This window comes from Onychostruthus taczanowskii, unplaced genomic scaffold, assembly GCF_017590055.1.
Source record: "Onychostruthus taczanowskii isolate IOZ18803 unplaced genomic scaffold, ASM1759005v1 scaffold32, whole genome shotgun sequence".
Classification (NCBI taxonomy): domain Eukaryota; kingdom Metazoa; phylum Chordata; class Aves; order Passeriformes; family Passeridae; genus Onychostruthus; species Onychostruthus taczanowskii.
In genome coordinates, this window is record NW_024500572.1 from 2666368 (window position 1) to 2682308 (window position 15941).

At 43.1% G+C, this 15941-nt stretch overlaps 1 protein-coding gene across 2 annotated transcripts in view; it reads right to left on the reverse strand.

Annotated features, from left to right (window-relative positions):
• ATP2A2 (ATPase sarcoplasmic/endoplasmic reticulum Ca2+ transporting 2) overlaps positions 1-15941 on the reverse strand; it is a 44159-nt gene that overhangs the window by 3748 nt on the left and 24470 nt on the right. The window contains exons 7-20 of one of the 2 annotated variants that reach the window (XM_041410461.1): positions 15846-15931; positions 14435-14899; positions 12059-12147; positions 8781-8883; positions 8141-8272; positions 7932-8054; positions 7531-7749; positions 6393-6728; positions 5950-6170; positions 4654-4856; positions 4399-4484; positions 3866-3999; positions 2761-2878; positions 2526-2646 (exon numbers count right to left, since the gene is read on the reverse strand). In XM_041410461.1, the coding sequence (XP_041266395.1) occupies positions 2526-2646; positions 2761-2878; positions 3866-3999; positions 4399-4484; positions 4654-4856; positions 5950-6170; positions 6393-6728; positions 7531-7749; positions 7932-8054; positions 8141-8272; positions 8781-8883; positions 12059-12147; positions 14435-14899; positions 15846-15931 (2436 nt within the window). Of the gene's footprint in view, positions 1-1051; positions 2647-2760; positions 2879-3865; positions 4000-4398; positions 4485-4653; positions 4857-5949; positions 6171-6392; positions 6729-7530; positions 7750-7931; positions 8055-8140; positions 8273-8780; positions 8884-12058; positions 12148-14434; positions 14900-15845; positions 15932-15941 lie in introns of those variants that run through there. The other variant, XM_041410460.1, reaches the window with a different exon arrangement.

A 15941-nucleotide genomic window follows, 5' to 3' on the forward strand; every position in this document is an offset into this window, starting at 1 on the left:
AGTGGGAGCACACAGAACTAAGCTGCTCATTTGTATCCAGCAAATAACACACTGGTACACACTTTGATCTCAAGGAATCCTACATCATAAGAACTGTTATTTTTTGTTTCAAGGAACAGGGATGAGCCTCACGCTGCTCATTTGTTATTGATACAGCTAAAGGCCAGTGAAGGCCAGGGGCTTTGTGGAATGCAAAACCTTACTTTGGCTCTTCCACACCAAGAAAGGGCATTTGATGGGATCTGAATGCTCCCAGTTTGGCAACACACCTGCTACATCATCAGGTCAGCTCCTCTGAGCCACTTCAGCATCAAGTCAAAGTCTCTATAAACAAAGTATCACAATGCACTGGAATTTCTGTGTTCTGAGGGAGCACCTCTCCATTTGAGAGCTTAAACCTAGAGAATTATGTGTGCTTGCTGGATTCCAGCTGGCAGCAAGAGAACAGAGCTTGGAACTATCCTTCCCCTCCAAGAGGGATCACAAAGCTGTTTGAATTTGGTTACTAAAGCAGACTGAGCCAGCACAAGATAACAGCACCTGCTGCTCTACAGACACAGTGACCCCAGGGCAGCTTCCAAAGGCTGCCCTGTTAAGCTGAGACTGTTCTTTTGCCTTCTCAGATGGCAAATAACAATAATGAGCTGGTTTTGCCAGGAGCAGCACCTGCCCTTCGAGCACTGCAGGGAGCAGGGAAGGGTTCAGCTCAGAGGGGCAGCCCCTGTTTCAGAGCAGGGAAAAGCTTTGGAGTAAACCAGCACCTGACCACGAGTACCAGAGAGTTTTGGACACTAAACATTCACGGTAACAGCTGTCAGGGTCTTAAGTTACAGATTTGTCTGATTTTATCTCAAACTTAAGACCAAAAGCTGTAAGACCTTGGGGCACTAAGGCTCCCAGGTGCTATAAAACAAGACCCTAAAATACACTAAACCAAAAGCAAGTGCTTTGCCTTTGGAATCAGTAATTTGAGCTTCAGACCACAAAACAAGAGTCTAAAGTGGTGATAATAATGTAGCACAGCAGAGTTTGACAAAACACAGCATGGGAATGAAGGAAATTACTATTTATTCTTCAACATGTATACAGCATATGCTATTTTACAGCAAGTCACCACTGGCAGGGTGAAATGGAAGAAAAATACTCACTTTAGTCGATGAAAGTTGGAAGGCATTGGAGAAAAACACCACAGTTAGGACTGTTAATGACTTACACATTGTTGATACAGGACTGAATTTGAAAACATGCTTTAACATTTACCGTAATAATGAAGGTGGTTAGTGCCACATTAAAATAAAAATAGTTCTATACAATATGTTCAATTTGGTCATGTGCTATTTACAGATTTTACAAAAAACACACACGAGCTTGTTACTTCAAGTCAGGCTAACAACAGGCCAGCAGAGTAACTCCATGTACACAACTGAGCATTAGTGCCCTAAGTGTAGGAAATCCAATTTCTAGCTATGCAGTGCATTTTTTCAGGTCTCATTGCAAATTTTGATCTTAAAGGGGGAAAACACGTGTAAAAAAGGTATTAAACCCCAACTTAAACCCTCTTTTGAATTGAAACAGTTGTGTGTGTTAAAAAGGCTTTAGATTTAAGGAGACAGAAGTAGCCCTCCCTATCCCTGCATAATGGGCAACACTGGCAAAGTAAGGTCTGTTACAATAAAATACAATAGACAAATAAATAATCCTTAAAAAAACACAACCCTATGTGTGTGGAGAGTATGGAAGAACCCCAGCAGGCTGCACCTGGAATGGTATTTTCTGCACGAGCAAGATCAGGCATACCTCATACAGAAAGTGGTGTAAACAAGGACAGTCAAGAACCGAGAGTGAGGGAAGAGGGGACCGAGAAGAAATCCTGACCCAGGGAGCAGAAAGTTCTGCTTGTGAACAAAACCTGACTTTATGACAAATTAAGTTTGGATGATCATGCAGAAGACAAACAGTTACATGCTTTTTTAGTTTTAGACAACACACATTCATTCCCTAAAATCTGCTGCCAATTTAGTTTGATAGTGTCCGCTGGCTCAAAAAAAATTTACTTTTTTTTACATGATGAATAGACTATTGAACAGAACACTGTACATGCTTTTCATCTACAAAAAAATATTTGCATAAAATAGTGTTAGTTCTCTGTACATGTCAATGGACACTTTAACTGTGTATAAAAGAGGAATATATTGCCCCCACTGAAGTCAGAAAAGCAAAAAACCAAAATCTAGATTATGAAACCTCCATCACCGGCAAATATGTTCATGTGAAAATTCAGCAGAAATAGACAGTTGCTCTAAACAATAAAAAAATTAAGTTAAACTTTTTTTTTTTTTTCTCCTTTGAATGTAAAACTCGTCACCATGTCAGTCAAGACCAGAACATATCACTAAAGTTAGTGTCTGTGCTGTAAAGCCAGATAACCAGGGGCATAGTAATGAACACAAACGGCCAGGAAACTCCTTCGGTGCATGCTGACAGGGCACAGGGTTTGGTGGCAGGCCGCACACTATCATCTTTACCAGGTTCCAGGTAGTTACGGGCCACATATTTAAGTGTTTCATCCAGCAGAATGACAGGGAGGGAGATTTTCAATACCATCAGCCACTGCGTCACGTTCAGAGGTGTGATCTGGAAGATAATCTGAAAGAAAAGCCAGGGGTTACCAAGCTCCCCCTCCAGCCCTGGCCTCGAGCCCCACCCAAGGTTTTGCTCTGTCTGGAAGTTCAGGGGTGGGGGAAAGGCACGAGCACTTACTGGCAGTGGTTCCACATAAAGGATAAGGAAGTGGAGGGACATGGACAAGCAAATGGCCCCCACCAGCCAGATGTTCTCCCACGGGGGCATCCTCATCAGGGACTGGTTTTCTGACAGGCTGCAACAGAAACATGGCTTGTGTGTGACTCTGACACCAAGAGGAAGCTCTGAGAGCCACAAAGCAGCCTGGCACAGCACAGGGATCCCAGGCAGGAAGCAGCCCAGGACACGGTTTGGATGCTGCACCTTCAGACTGGCCTGGAAGTCAGCTTGGCACAGCAGTCACCATCAGCCTCAGGTCTGCTCTTCAAAGTTTGAGTGTTCTGCCTGTTCTTCACCTAGTCTATTCTCACTGTGACCCCAAAACCCTCTCCATGGGAGGGAAAGGGAAGTGTGGACACGGCAGCCTAAGAGAGCTGAGTCTACCAGGGCCCCAGGTGCAGCCACTTCTGCTGGAGCTCACTGAAAGACTCACAGAGGGTCAAAACCTTTCACCTTCTTCATGCTGGCTCTTGATTCCATCTGCATTTAAGCTGTGCTGGAGAAGAGGCTGAGATCCAGAGCAGCAGATGTAGAGCAGTATCTTTATGTAGGACTACCCCAGTGCACTTGTGTTTCAAGTTTATTTGTTTTTAAATTAACTGACCTCTAAGCTATTTGAAGAAAAATACCCTTGACATTGTGCTATTTAGTGGTTTCCATTTATAATCTAATATTAATTGGCTAAACCCACACTCCCTTAGGGCAGGAAAAACTATTTTCCATATCTTCAGCATTCTTATTTTAGTTCTCCTTGATATCACTTTATACCAACATAGTAGGGATAATCTGATTGATTAAGCTTAGATTAAAAATAATGGAAAATATTTCAGTTGCTTGTGCTTAGTAAAATACCAGAATGAATTGGCAGACTTAAAAATACACCTTATGATAAGAGATCTCAAATGTTATCTAAGAGTCAGTTTGTTTGCACTACCAGAACTCAGAAGGGAAATGTGACTCACTCTTCATTAGCTGAGCTGCTCACCAAGGATCAAATTGCACAAAAAGCAGGATTTTGGATAAGCTGTGCAGGGGCTTGGCTTTCCTGTTGGGACATACGAACCTGTTGAGAGCATTGCACATCTCTATGGTGACAAGCACAGAGAGAGCCATTGTCATCGGATACGGGGACTCAAACACCACACAGTCCACCCCATAGAAGTCTGGATTGTCCTCCTTGCACTGCAGAAAATGGCTCTGGAACAGAACAGAGTCAACTCACTTCCACAGCTTGTTAAATTTTAAAATGTAAAATAGGCAAGCAGGAAAAAAGCAGTGAGTATTACAGAAAGGCAAGTTTCTGCTGTGACTCCTAAACCCAGTGCTTACAAACTTTTGCCTGCTTTAGAAAAATCCTCTTTAGGCTTTCACTTACAAGACAACAATTTGTCCTTCAAATTGTTAGAAGCTCAGGTATCCCACCTCTGAGCTTTGCTATCAAGACTAATTAATCATGATCAAGTTTTACAGGAACAAGTCTGAAAATGTTTAATTATACAAATTCCCCGTAACCTACCGGGTTTGTACAGTCATTTCAAGTATGAAAGCAGCAGGAACCTCCCCTCTCCCCCCAAAGATATTAAACTGAGCAAATACCAGCTGGTAAAAGGAAACTTTTGGACCACCATCAGCAGCAATAAACCACCAAGCAGCAGCACCCACTGTGGCAGCACCAACGTAACCTGCAAGAAAACAAAGAGCTTTTCTCAGCGCCGTGAGCTGTGTGCAAGACAAGACCTCACTTGCCACACTTAAACTTCTCAAGGCCTCAAGACTTCCACTACTGAAAAAAAAATAGGTTGTAATTAATGTCTTTGTTTATTTAAGGGGAAAAAAGCCATTAGTACTTACACCCAATAGCCAGGTAACGGAAGAAGAGCCACCCACTGATGAGGGGCTCTTTGGGGTTGCGCGGTGGCTTGTTCATGATGTCGAGGTCAGGAGGGTTGAAGCCCAGGGCAGTGGCAGGCAGACCATCTGTCACAAGGTTCACCCACAGCAGCTGAACAGGAATCAGAGCTTCAGGAAAACCCAGGGCAGCAGTCAAGAAGATACTACAAAGAAATCCACCAGTTACAAGCTTATTCTTGTGCGTGTCAGTAACGTTTAAGCCTAAACCTGCAGCAGCACTTCTCCTCCCTCCTACCCACTGAAGATCACAAGCTGAATATTCACAATCAGAAAACTAAACACATATCCAAGAGCAAAGACTAACCACTGGCATGTAAGCTTTGAAGCATTGTCTTCTTCTGATACTTCAAAAATTGAAGACTTTTGACTTTAGGGTTGTTTTTTCTCCACTCTACTTGTCTGTATAGCTAAATATACACATACATATGGATAAAAGCTTGCAAACCACTTTCTAAAAGATGCATTTTGGCTCAAATAACCAACCTTAATTTCCCTAGATTACTGCTATTCCCTGCAGAAGTTTATTGAGGCTGTAACTTTCATGGCTCCAAGCCTGTGTGAATAAATAGAACAGAAATAGGGGCTGCAGCAAGAGCCATGTGAAGGACAGCCTTAAAGCTGACAAGAAACAAGGCAAGACAATTGCTGTGCTTTATCCCACTCTGGGAAAGGTCTGCTTTGATGCAAGGACTGTGAGGAGATCAGCATTTACATTCTGTCACCAGCAATGCATTCTGTGGTGCTGGGTCACCACTGCTCCTCCCAGAGGAGCACAAGGCATGTTCCTGGAACCTGAGGTTAAACAAACATCTAAGCTATGCCTGGGACTATGTTATCTGAAATTCCACATCTTGTACTGTTTGATTAAGGTTTTGGTTTTCCTTCTCTAGAGAATTATTCCAATCATAGAAATAACTGGAAAGCATTACCTACTGAGCTAGAATATTCTACATAACACAATGTGCAACAATGTGGCAAGCTGCAATTCTTCACTAAAGGCCAGGAACATGCAACTTCCACAGAGATCCACTGCCTGGAGAACCTCCTCCTCGATATTCTAAATAACACAATGTGCAACTTTTGTGGCAAGCTGCAATTTTTCACTAAAGGCCAGGAACATGCAACTTCCACAGAGATCCACTGCCTGGAGAACCTCCTCCTCTGGTTTGAGTGAGAAATACTGGAAGACTCCATCATCACTACTCCAGCTCAAAGAAAAAATAAATTTAAACCTACCAAACAACTTCCCCAACATTGGAGGAGATGAGGTATCGGATGAACTGTTTCATGTTGTTGTAAATGGCACGTCCTTCTTCCACAGCAGCCACAATCGTGGAGAAATTGTCATCTGCTAAAACCATTTCAGAAGCAGTTTTGGCCACTGCAGTACCAGAACCCATGGCAATTCCAATTTCTGCTTTCTTCAGTGCAGGGGCATCATTGACACCATCACCAGTCTAAAATGAGAATTCAGGGTTGGAGATGAATCAGTAAATAAGTGGGTGTTGACATATAGATCCAGAGAGGAATTTTGCACTGGGTGTGGTTTTGGATCCTTAAAACTCACTACAGGCAGGGAAACATGGTAAAAGTGTTTTCCAGAATGGGGAATTACTCAGAGAAGGCCTAATTAGGGTTTAAACATCATCTGCCTTTCTAACCAGGTAACCATCACTTACCATGGCTGTGATCTCATCAAAAGACTGAAGGAACTCCACGATTTTGGATTTGTGGGAAGGCTCTACCCGGGCAAAGCACCGGGCATGGTGACAGGCATCCCTCTGGGCAGCCAGGGACAGCTCATCAAACTCCCTGCCCGTGAAGGCTTTGGTGGACACGTCCTCATCCTCCACGAAGATCCCGATGCGGCGGCAAATGGCCACGGCCGTGCCCTTGTTGTCACCGGTGATCATAATGACTCTGATGCCAGCCTGTCTGCACAGCTTTATGGATGAAGCTACCTCAATCCTGGGGGGATCCAGCATTCCCACGCAGCCCACAAATGTCAGGTTGGTCTGAAATGAGATACGGTGAGTTTTGGTGCAAGATCCTGCACCAAATGATTGTTTTCCCTGCATGTTACATCTGTGTTTGTTGTGACATGATTTCTCCTCTGGTAGCAGTGAAATGATTGTTTTCCCTGCATGTTACATCTGTGTTTGTTGTGACATTTAGGGATAACTACTTGTCCTGCCTTACCAAATTTTGTTTCAAATGCACTAATTTGAAGTTAAAATGTGTTCTACTTGCCAGCCTTGCAAATTCAACCTGCAAGCATTGGGTCTTTCATTTTCAGCATCAGTGCCAGGAACAGAGAGAGCACAAGCCAAAAACTCATGCAACTGTTATTACTTTCCTCCTAAATACCAGATACAGATTTCATTGGAAAATTACAGAGCAGCTAAGATGATAATCATGGACTGAGCCCTTGCAGCTGACAGCACAGAGGCAGGGAAGTGAACCTGACTCCCAGAGAGGTATGTTCCATCACAAAATCCCCAAAAAGGTCTTGCAGTTGAGCAATGCCAAACTGAAAAACCATAAAAGCTGAAACCACAATGCAATTTTTTGACTGTTTAACTGATTTCTTCTTGTGCTTTTAGCCAAAAAAAGCTACCTGCCATCAACAATTTCTTCTAAAACACAAAGTCTCTTCTTAGACTGAGCATTCCCTCCATACAAGTGGGGAACTGTTGGGTCTGACATCTAAAAATACCCAGAAAGAAAATTCTCAGATGCAACTTCCTCGAGGAATAATGAAACAGAAGAAGCCACCATTCTCCAGTTTGGGAGAGGGAAAAGTGCTACTGATCTTACCTCATAGTTAATGAAATTTGAGGAGTCCTCCAGATTCATTTCCTCTTTTTTGGGAGGATTGTCATGGGTTGCCAGAGCCAAGCAACGCAACGTGTCTCTGCCAGTTCCCCATTCTCTAATGACAGACATTATTTTCTGCTTAATTCCCGAGGTCAAAGGTATTTTAGCATTTCCAACACGGACATGTGTACATCTGTCAATCACACCTTCAGGAGCACCCTGCAGAGGCAAAAATAAGTAATTTAGCTTAATAAATCCCTTCAATAAATTCCATTACAACATTTGTTTAAATTACCAAGTCCATCCTCGCACTCCAAGCTCAGTTAGTTGCACCATAACTTTTAAGTATTTAAAATACCTTGCAGCCATTCCATCACCTCTCTCTCCAGGGAGGGACTGACCTTAACAAACATCTTGCTCATGGACGTGCGGCTCGGTTTGTTCGGAGTACAATAGACAGACATGGACTTCCTGTCTCTGGAGAATTCCAGAGTGAATTCCTTCTTCATCAGTTGTTTTATCACCTTTTTAAAGCAAAAAGCATAAGCTGCATTTAGGTGGTAGACACTACAGAGCTGTGTCCCAGCAATGGCAGTAGAAGAGGACTCACCGAGTTGCAGGCGTTCGCGCGTTCGATCCTCGAGAGTCCCTTCAGGTCCGTGTCAAACACGTTCATTTTCTCAACCAGACACGTAAGCGCCGTCTCTGTGGCTTCACCAACCTTTTCATAAACTCCCTTAGCCTTGAGTTAACACAAAGCAAACAAAAGCACAGGAGTTTAAACCTCACCTGGAACCTACCAGAGACAAGAGCTCAAGTATCACAATGAGGCTGAGGGGGGAGGAAAAAAAAAGCTTTACAAGATTTCATGTGGCTCATGAAACAAGTAAAGCTATTTTAAAAGAGCAGCTTTGAGGAGCTTGATTTGTAGGAATTTGAGCAGCAGAGAGAGATGTCAGTATTTTATGATTAAGCATTTAAGACATTTTGAGACTTGGTAGCAACCATAAGGCAGGGAGGCAAAGCAAGAAGCAGCATCAGGAGATCTCCAAATTACAGATTACACTTGCTGCTGGATTTAGGTCTCAGTGTTCAACAAACAAGTAATTCTCAGAATTAATACTTCAGAGGACCTAAATACTCTCCCCCCCCGACTAGAAGGGGATTTACCACTGAAAGGTATTACACAGACAGATGAGAACACTTATCCTCATTCCCACACCCTCCTCTGTCCCAGGATATGAACTTACTTCATTGTAATCCAAAGAGGAATCATTGCAGAGAGCACAGATCGTTGCAAGTTCCACAAGACCATCATACTGGCTACATTTAATGAGTTTGTCATCTTTATGCCTTTCCAGAGGAAGAAAAGAGGGAGACTGAAGTTAGCTATTTAGTATTAGCATCTCATGTTTCCTTTGTCCTCTTTACTGCATTTCCATTTGGCACAATGCTCACTAGTTATGGACTTGGAACTACAGAAGTTGTTGGGAAGAGCAGGATTGATAAAGGAGAGTTCTGAAGTTTGGATCAGAATCATGAATGGAATGAGAAGATCACTGATGACATTGCTCCCTGAGGGACAGAACCTGACCTCCCTCCAGTGCAGTGTCACAGCAGGCTGGAGAAGGGCTCAGTGTGAGCACAGGAAGGCACTGCTTGGCCATGTGCAGGGCCTGGAGGGGAGATCCAAGCAGGAGAGGGATATTGCAGGACACCTGAGGAGTTCAGCTTCCTTCCTGCTGCATGTTCTGCAGCTTTACTGCAATGCATGAAGTGCATGCACTGGGCAGGCATTAAAGCAGATTTTCCTCTTTAATTTCCTAACAATTGATTTGTATTGTATGTGAACCTCCTAAAGCCATGAAAAGTGAAGTCATTTCACAAGACTAACTCAACTAGAAAATAAATGCTCTTTTCTAGTAGTGGAACACACTTAATAATCAATATCTGAAGGTTTCAGAGAAGGGAAGGTACATCTTCCTGAAGTAAAGCACCAGTCTGACATCCCAACTAAGAAGCAACTTGTCTGCTTTCACACTTGAAACAGTGAATTGATTCCTTTTCTGGAACATTCCCAGACTTCTACAGCAAGCACAAGAGAACCAAGACAGTTCAATACTATTATTTTCCCCTAGCAAAATTACCAAGACTGAGCTAATATAGAACATCATTTATTAAAGCTCTGAAGGAGGGGAGGGGGGAAGTCTGATGGTGGAAAGATGTGGATCATGACTCTAAAGAATTCACAACACAGACCATGACATGTCCCATTATGTAAGCTTTTGTTCACTTGTGGTACTGCAAACAAATTCCAGCGTTGTGTAACAGCACGAGAACAAAAAGAATCTTAAGGAAACAAGTATGTTTTTAATGTTTCATCTGGCATATAATCCTGCAGCCACAGGCTGTGGCTTTAAAGTCCAGCTCTCAGGCTCTCACCTCATCCATCCCACCCAAAACTTCCTGTTTTCACCTGTTCTGAACTCAAAGAACACCAGCTTACTGGAATATCCATAGCTTGTTATACCAGGGTGTGTTTTTTACAGCCCTTGTTTTTGTGTTCCTTATCAACAGTTTCTGAAGAACAAATGCAGAGCCTAAGGTGCTGGGATCTGGATAAAGGAATTTTTTCCTTACAGCTTCAGGTTTGTCAAGATGAACTCATCTGAAGGTCAGATGCAATCTGCCAGCTTTTGCTGCAATTCTTAATTATTGTTGGGTTTGTGCTCTCAGTTTGCAGTAAGACTGAGTGTGCTGAGACATGGCAAAACTACTCCAAACTTTGACAATCTCCCAATATCCCTGGAAAACAAATCAGTATGAAATTTGGGAGGTTTTTAGTATGAAATACTTGTGATTTTATATTCTGAATGAATAGGGGAAAGTTAGGTATGATACATGTTAACAGTAAGTGAAGAATTACTGATTTTGTGCAAGAACATTAATGGTTATGAAATGGAATAAGCTGTGGAAGCCAACAGTGTCTGAAGTAGCAATAAGACCTGTCAGAAATGGTTCATATCTGGAGCAGGTCCTGCTCTGGGGCAGTGCAATGCCTCTTTACCCCCCCAAACTCCATTTTCAGTGAGTTTGCAATCCAAGGTGAAGTCAGTCACCTTAATTAAAATCCCTCCAAAGCCACTGCTTTAAAAGCTGTCCATAAATGCAGAAATAAACCAGCCCTAAGGGCTGCAGTTGAGCTGAGTTTCCCTATGCTCCAGTGAGAGCCTTTCTGAGGCAATTTCCCTCTCAGAATCCTTTGTGTCCCTAATGAAGTGAGTTTAACACACTTGTTCACATTCCCTCAGCTTCAGCAAGTGAAAGCAGCACATTAACAAACATTGCTGGCTGTCTCATTATCCCCCACATCTGTCACCACACTCTATTTTATTATTTTGTTTATCTGCAGCTCCTCTGAGCCCAGCTAAAGTGCAATAGCTGGGACTTTTGCAAGGTCTGGAGTCACCTTGTCTAAGCAAATGCTGCCTCCTGAAATGAAAGCAGAAGCTTTTGACAGCAATTAGCTTTGAAAGAAAAAAGAGAACTGGGGAATTAAGAATTCCAGCTGCTGGGAAGACCAGGGTCTTAACTGCTATGGAAATTAAACAGAGATAATCATTACTGAGATGGGCAAGATTGCAGGAGTCAGAGGCACACGAGTGAAACTGCACAAGGCTGAGATGTTTACAATAACTGAAATTAAATTCTACATCATCCACAGCAGAGTTCTACTCTGCAAGTAAAGCAGAATTGATAAAGTTATAAAAAACATGGAGGACTGATCAAGTAAAAGGAGCTGCAGCAATCCAGTAAAAAAGAGGCTTTTCTTCAAGAAGCAGAGTCCTAAAAATTCCTGAAGTTTCCAGGATGGTTCCAGGATGAACCACTTACCTCACTAGTAGAGACTTGCAGCTGATAAAGTAAACCAAACCTCATTCCTTTCCTAAAGGACTGGGTTTAACAGCAGCTCAGATAGCAAAGGCTGGGACAAACACACACCAGGAGAAGTACAATAAACTACTGAGGGCCAGGGACAGGAATTTGCAGTCAATTTAAGAGGTAACTCCAACACATTCAGAAGATGCCTCAGAAAAAAAACAACTTCCTCATTCTCTGAGGCAGGCAAATTGGAAACACTGAGCTCACAGATTAGCAAATGCTCACCTCTTCAGATTTACCCAGTTCTTATATCAGAGAGGAAATCTCACTTAAAAGCACTGAGACAGCTAATCTCAGTCCTGGAAGATCCAATAAAATAAATCCTCTCTACCCCTTACTAATTTTTAGATCATCAAGGGAACACTGCAATACTGGAGACTTTTTTAATGTTTTATGAAGGTTTACTTTTCTACAATGTATCTTTGTTTTGCTGTTTATTACTCTCCCCCCAGCCCTTCAGTGTGCATTCTCACTGGCTGCCCTTTCCCTTACTAACAATCACTAGTATTACATGCATCCCTTTTCTAGACTAAAGGAACAGTGAATGCATGAACAGACAAGTGTTGAACTTGAACAGAACACTTACACTTCTCCCATGGGAGCATATGTTGAACCAGTTACAGTAAATTCATTCAGAGAGCAGCTGTCTCCTTCTACTCTGTCCAGGATAAACATCTGAAATTAGAGAGTTAGAAGTGTTACTACCTTGGAACAATAATTAAAGCAAGAGATTTAAACAGGCCTTAGGCAAGCAGGTACAAGAGGCAAGTTCAGTCTGAATAAACAAACCAGACAAGACCTGATTCTGTGCACTTGGATCCCACGAATGTTTGAACAGCTCCATACACTGAAGCACAAAGCACAGGGAACAGCCCTTCTGCCTACAGAGCACTGTGGAAAACAGAGCTGAAAACCACAGAACTGTGCACACTTCAGCTGGGGAGACCATTCCCACACCACCTGACAATCCTCACTAGATCCAAGCTCTTCCTAAGCTTCACACCTGTGAATTAATTCTCATGTAACACAAATCATGAATTAATGGCATAGTCAAACACAGCTCATTGGAGACTGACAATTTCTCTCAAAATCAAAATAAAATAATCTACAAATAGGAGAAGCTGAGATCTAAGAGGTCAGGTTTTAGCAAGAGGCAGACTATAGCCAGTTTCTCTTAATACCAGCCTAAAATGAAAGTGTTTCCTGTCCTGGTTTCCAGTTCCAAGTCACTTTACCACATGGGACACTGGGAGTTTAAACCAATCAGCTAACTCCAGTGCTCTACTAGCACTGGTGAAATGATATTTTCAAATTCAGACACTAATCTGAAGGATGCAGTTGTACCTCTAAGAGATCTGCCACTCAGCCTTTCCTTTGCTTCCTTTCTAGGAGAGCTGCAGGCAGAATCCCATCTGAGAGGATGGAGATAAAAACCACAGTGCCTGGAGCTGCCTTACTCTCATGGCTTGTTGGAGTAGCACTGGAGAAGAGAATTTCTCACTATTGATGGTGTATCCTAATGGAACTCCTGGTCCACTGGTTAGCACAGGCCATTTTGTCACATCCCATTTTAGCAATGCCCTCCTCTCCCCTCATTGTGTGCCCTCCATTTTAGACAAGCATCCTCACAAAACACAGCCCAATAAAATAAAGTCATTGCCACAGGTATTAGAATTTTGCTACATTTTTGCAAACTTCAATTCATGCTTTTTTGCAGCCCTTGGAGGTTAACAAGGAACCAAGTTGTGCAGGACAAGATCTAAAACATTTAGCCTTCTAAATAAGGAGTAGAGCATTTTGAGCTTTTAAATAAACACAACTTAAATGATGAGTTAACCAGGGAAGCCTCCTGCTTTTGGCATCTGCAGGATGAAAAAATCCCTGCAAAGACTAGGGCAGTTATGCAACTCTACTGCAAGTAACCTTCTCTGGAATACTGATGAGCAGCTGCTTTGTGTCTCTTAGGTATAAATACTACGATACTTAAGGAAGTAGAACAAGTCAACCACCAATTAGGAAGAAAAAGCCATCAATCACATGAGAACAAAGTGCTTAGGGCTTACAAACTTTCAGCACTGGTGTGCCGAGCCCAACATGCACACATTTGGAATTCTAACCCAATGTAATGAGGCTCTGGACATTGCATGCTGGAGTTGCTGTGCCACTGAACATCTGAAGTTATTAAATAGAAGAACTCAGTGTTTTCTCCATTAAATCCCCACACAGAAGGGCAAACTGGCAACTGAACATGAACATGTTAAGGGACCAGCCATGAAAGTCCCAAATTAGCCAACACTACACAGAGTATTGAGGCGAAGGGAGGACTCATGCTTACCTAAAAATACACCAGCATTGAAGATGACCCTGGCAATGCTGGTGACAGGGTCAACTGCACCTCAAGCTGCCAGATTAGTCAGTGCTGCACACTGAAAACACTGCAGTGATCCCCATCAGACCAGCAAAGCCACTGAAGGCAAGACAACCAAATAAAGGTGGAACCACTCAGGAGTAAAAACACCTTTGACTACCCAAGTTACTGCAGTAAATCTCCTTTTCTCATAGTAAGTTTCTCCACCATTGCTGTCTTTCTCAATTGAAGAGGCAAGTGTTTGATACTTACAGCCTGTTCTACAGTGTAACTTTCTAAGGCACGGCACAAATCACACCAAAGAACTGCCAGTAACCTGAAAGGCTCACAGGCAAGTCAATGGAAAGCTGCTTACAAACAACCTTCTCCTCCTTAGTGTGGGTACAGCTATTTTTGGCCATGACTAAATAAGGAAAGAGACAAAAGCCTTCAAGACTACACAGTGCAAAGCTGCATTCAAAGTGGAGGCTTATCTTAGGGAAACAGAGCAAGATTTTGGTGAGAGGAGAACCCAAAGAGCCGGGATCAGGAGAATTTGAGCAGTGCTGCCTCCTGAGAGGGGCTGAGGGGAGCAGGAGCAGCCGGGGGACGCACCCTGCACACGGACATCTGGTTGGTGGTCAGCGTCCCCGTCTTGTCGGAGCAGATGACCGAGGTGCAGCCCAGGGTCTCCACGGAGGGCAGGCTCCTGACGATGGCGTTCTTCTTGGCCATCCTGCGCGTGCCCAGCGCCAGGCAGGTGGTGATGACAGCGGGCAGGCCCTCGGGGATGGCGGCCACGGCCAGGGCCACGGCGATCTTGAAGTAGTAGATGGCGCCGCGGATCCAGGAGCCGCCGTGCACGGGGTCGTTGAAGTGGCCGATGTTGATGATCCACACGGCGATGCAGATCAGGGAGATCACTTTGGACAGCTGCTCCCCAAACTCGTCCAGCTTCTGCTGCAGGGGGGTTCTCTCCTGCTCCGTCGCCACCATCTCGTCGCGGATTTTCCCGATTTCAGTGTTCACCCCCGTCGCAATGACCACCCCCATGGCCTTTCCAGCAGCAATGTTTGTACCCTGAGGTAAAGGAAGAGCAGGGAGAACTTGGAGACAATTTACAAACAGGTTCTGGGGGTGAGTTTCTTTTGTTTGGTTTTAATTTAAAAAAAAAAAAAAAACAAACCAAAACAAAAAAAACCCTCAAACCAAATCACATCATACAAGTTCAGACTGTGCTTCAGCCAGGATATGGAAAAGGGCAAAGAGGAAGAGGATGGCACTGCCTCTGTCTGTAAGGGAACACTCCAGGGTGGAATTTCTGCTCCAGAACAGGCTCAAAACGAGTCAGTATTGATCTCTCACAAGCACCACAGGCAAACCCAGCTGCTGAGCAAGCACTATGTGTTTCAGCTGGAATACTGAATGTGTTTTACCTCTCTTTTTTTAATCTGGGCTCTCTCTTGTCAGATTTAATGTTATTTGCTATGAGTAATACATGTGTTCTCTGGGGGTCCCTGTGTGAACATATTTAACATGGAAAGAAAAAGTAAAATTAAGCTGCCCGCCAGCAAAAAGTTATTTTCTTATCTGAGAGATATTTAACCTTTCCTTCAAATCAATTTGAAGGAACTGTTTCATTCCTATACAGAAAGCCACTTCCCAATTTTAGCTACACAACACCACAATTTGTGTGGGCTCTTATCACACTGAAGAACTATTACATTAGAAAATTACTGCAGAAGCACTAGAACACTAGAAGTGTGTGTGCTCCACCCTCCAAGACTTCCTTCTGCAGGACAAAAATAATTTTCCTCATATAGACTGGTTTCATGCAGCATCTTCCCCTGAGGACAGCTTTTATTAAAAGTTAATTTAGTTCAACGTGTATGGAGACACACATAGAGATATGTACAGGGAACATATCATGCAGTTTTTGGGGGAAGACCTGAAGTTTTGCACATTTTTTTGTCAGCTTCAGTGTTATGTTATAAATGTTTTGAAAATCTCAAAGTAATTTACTTACAGAAAAGAGCATGTTCTTCTTGTCTTGATTTACAGCACGAGGATCAGGCACAGGGTCTGTGTGCTTAATAACAGACACAGATTCACCTGAAATAAA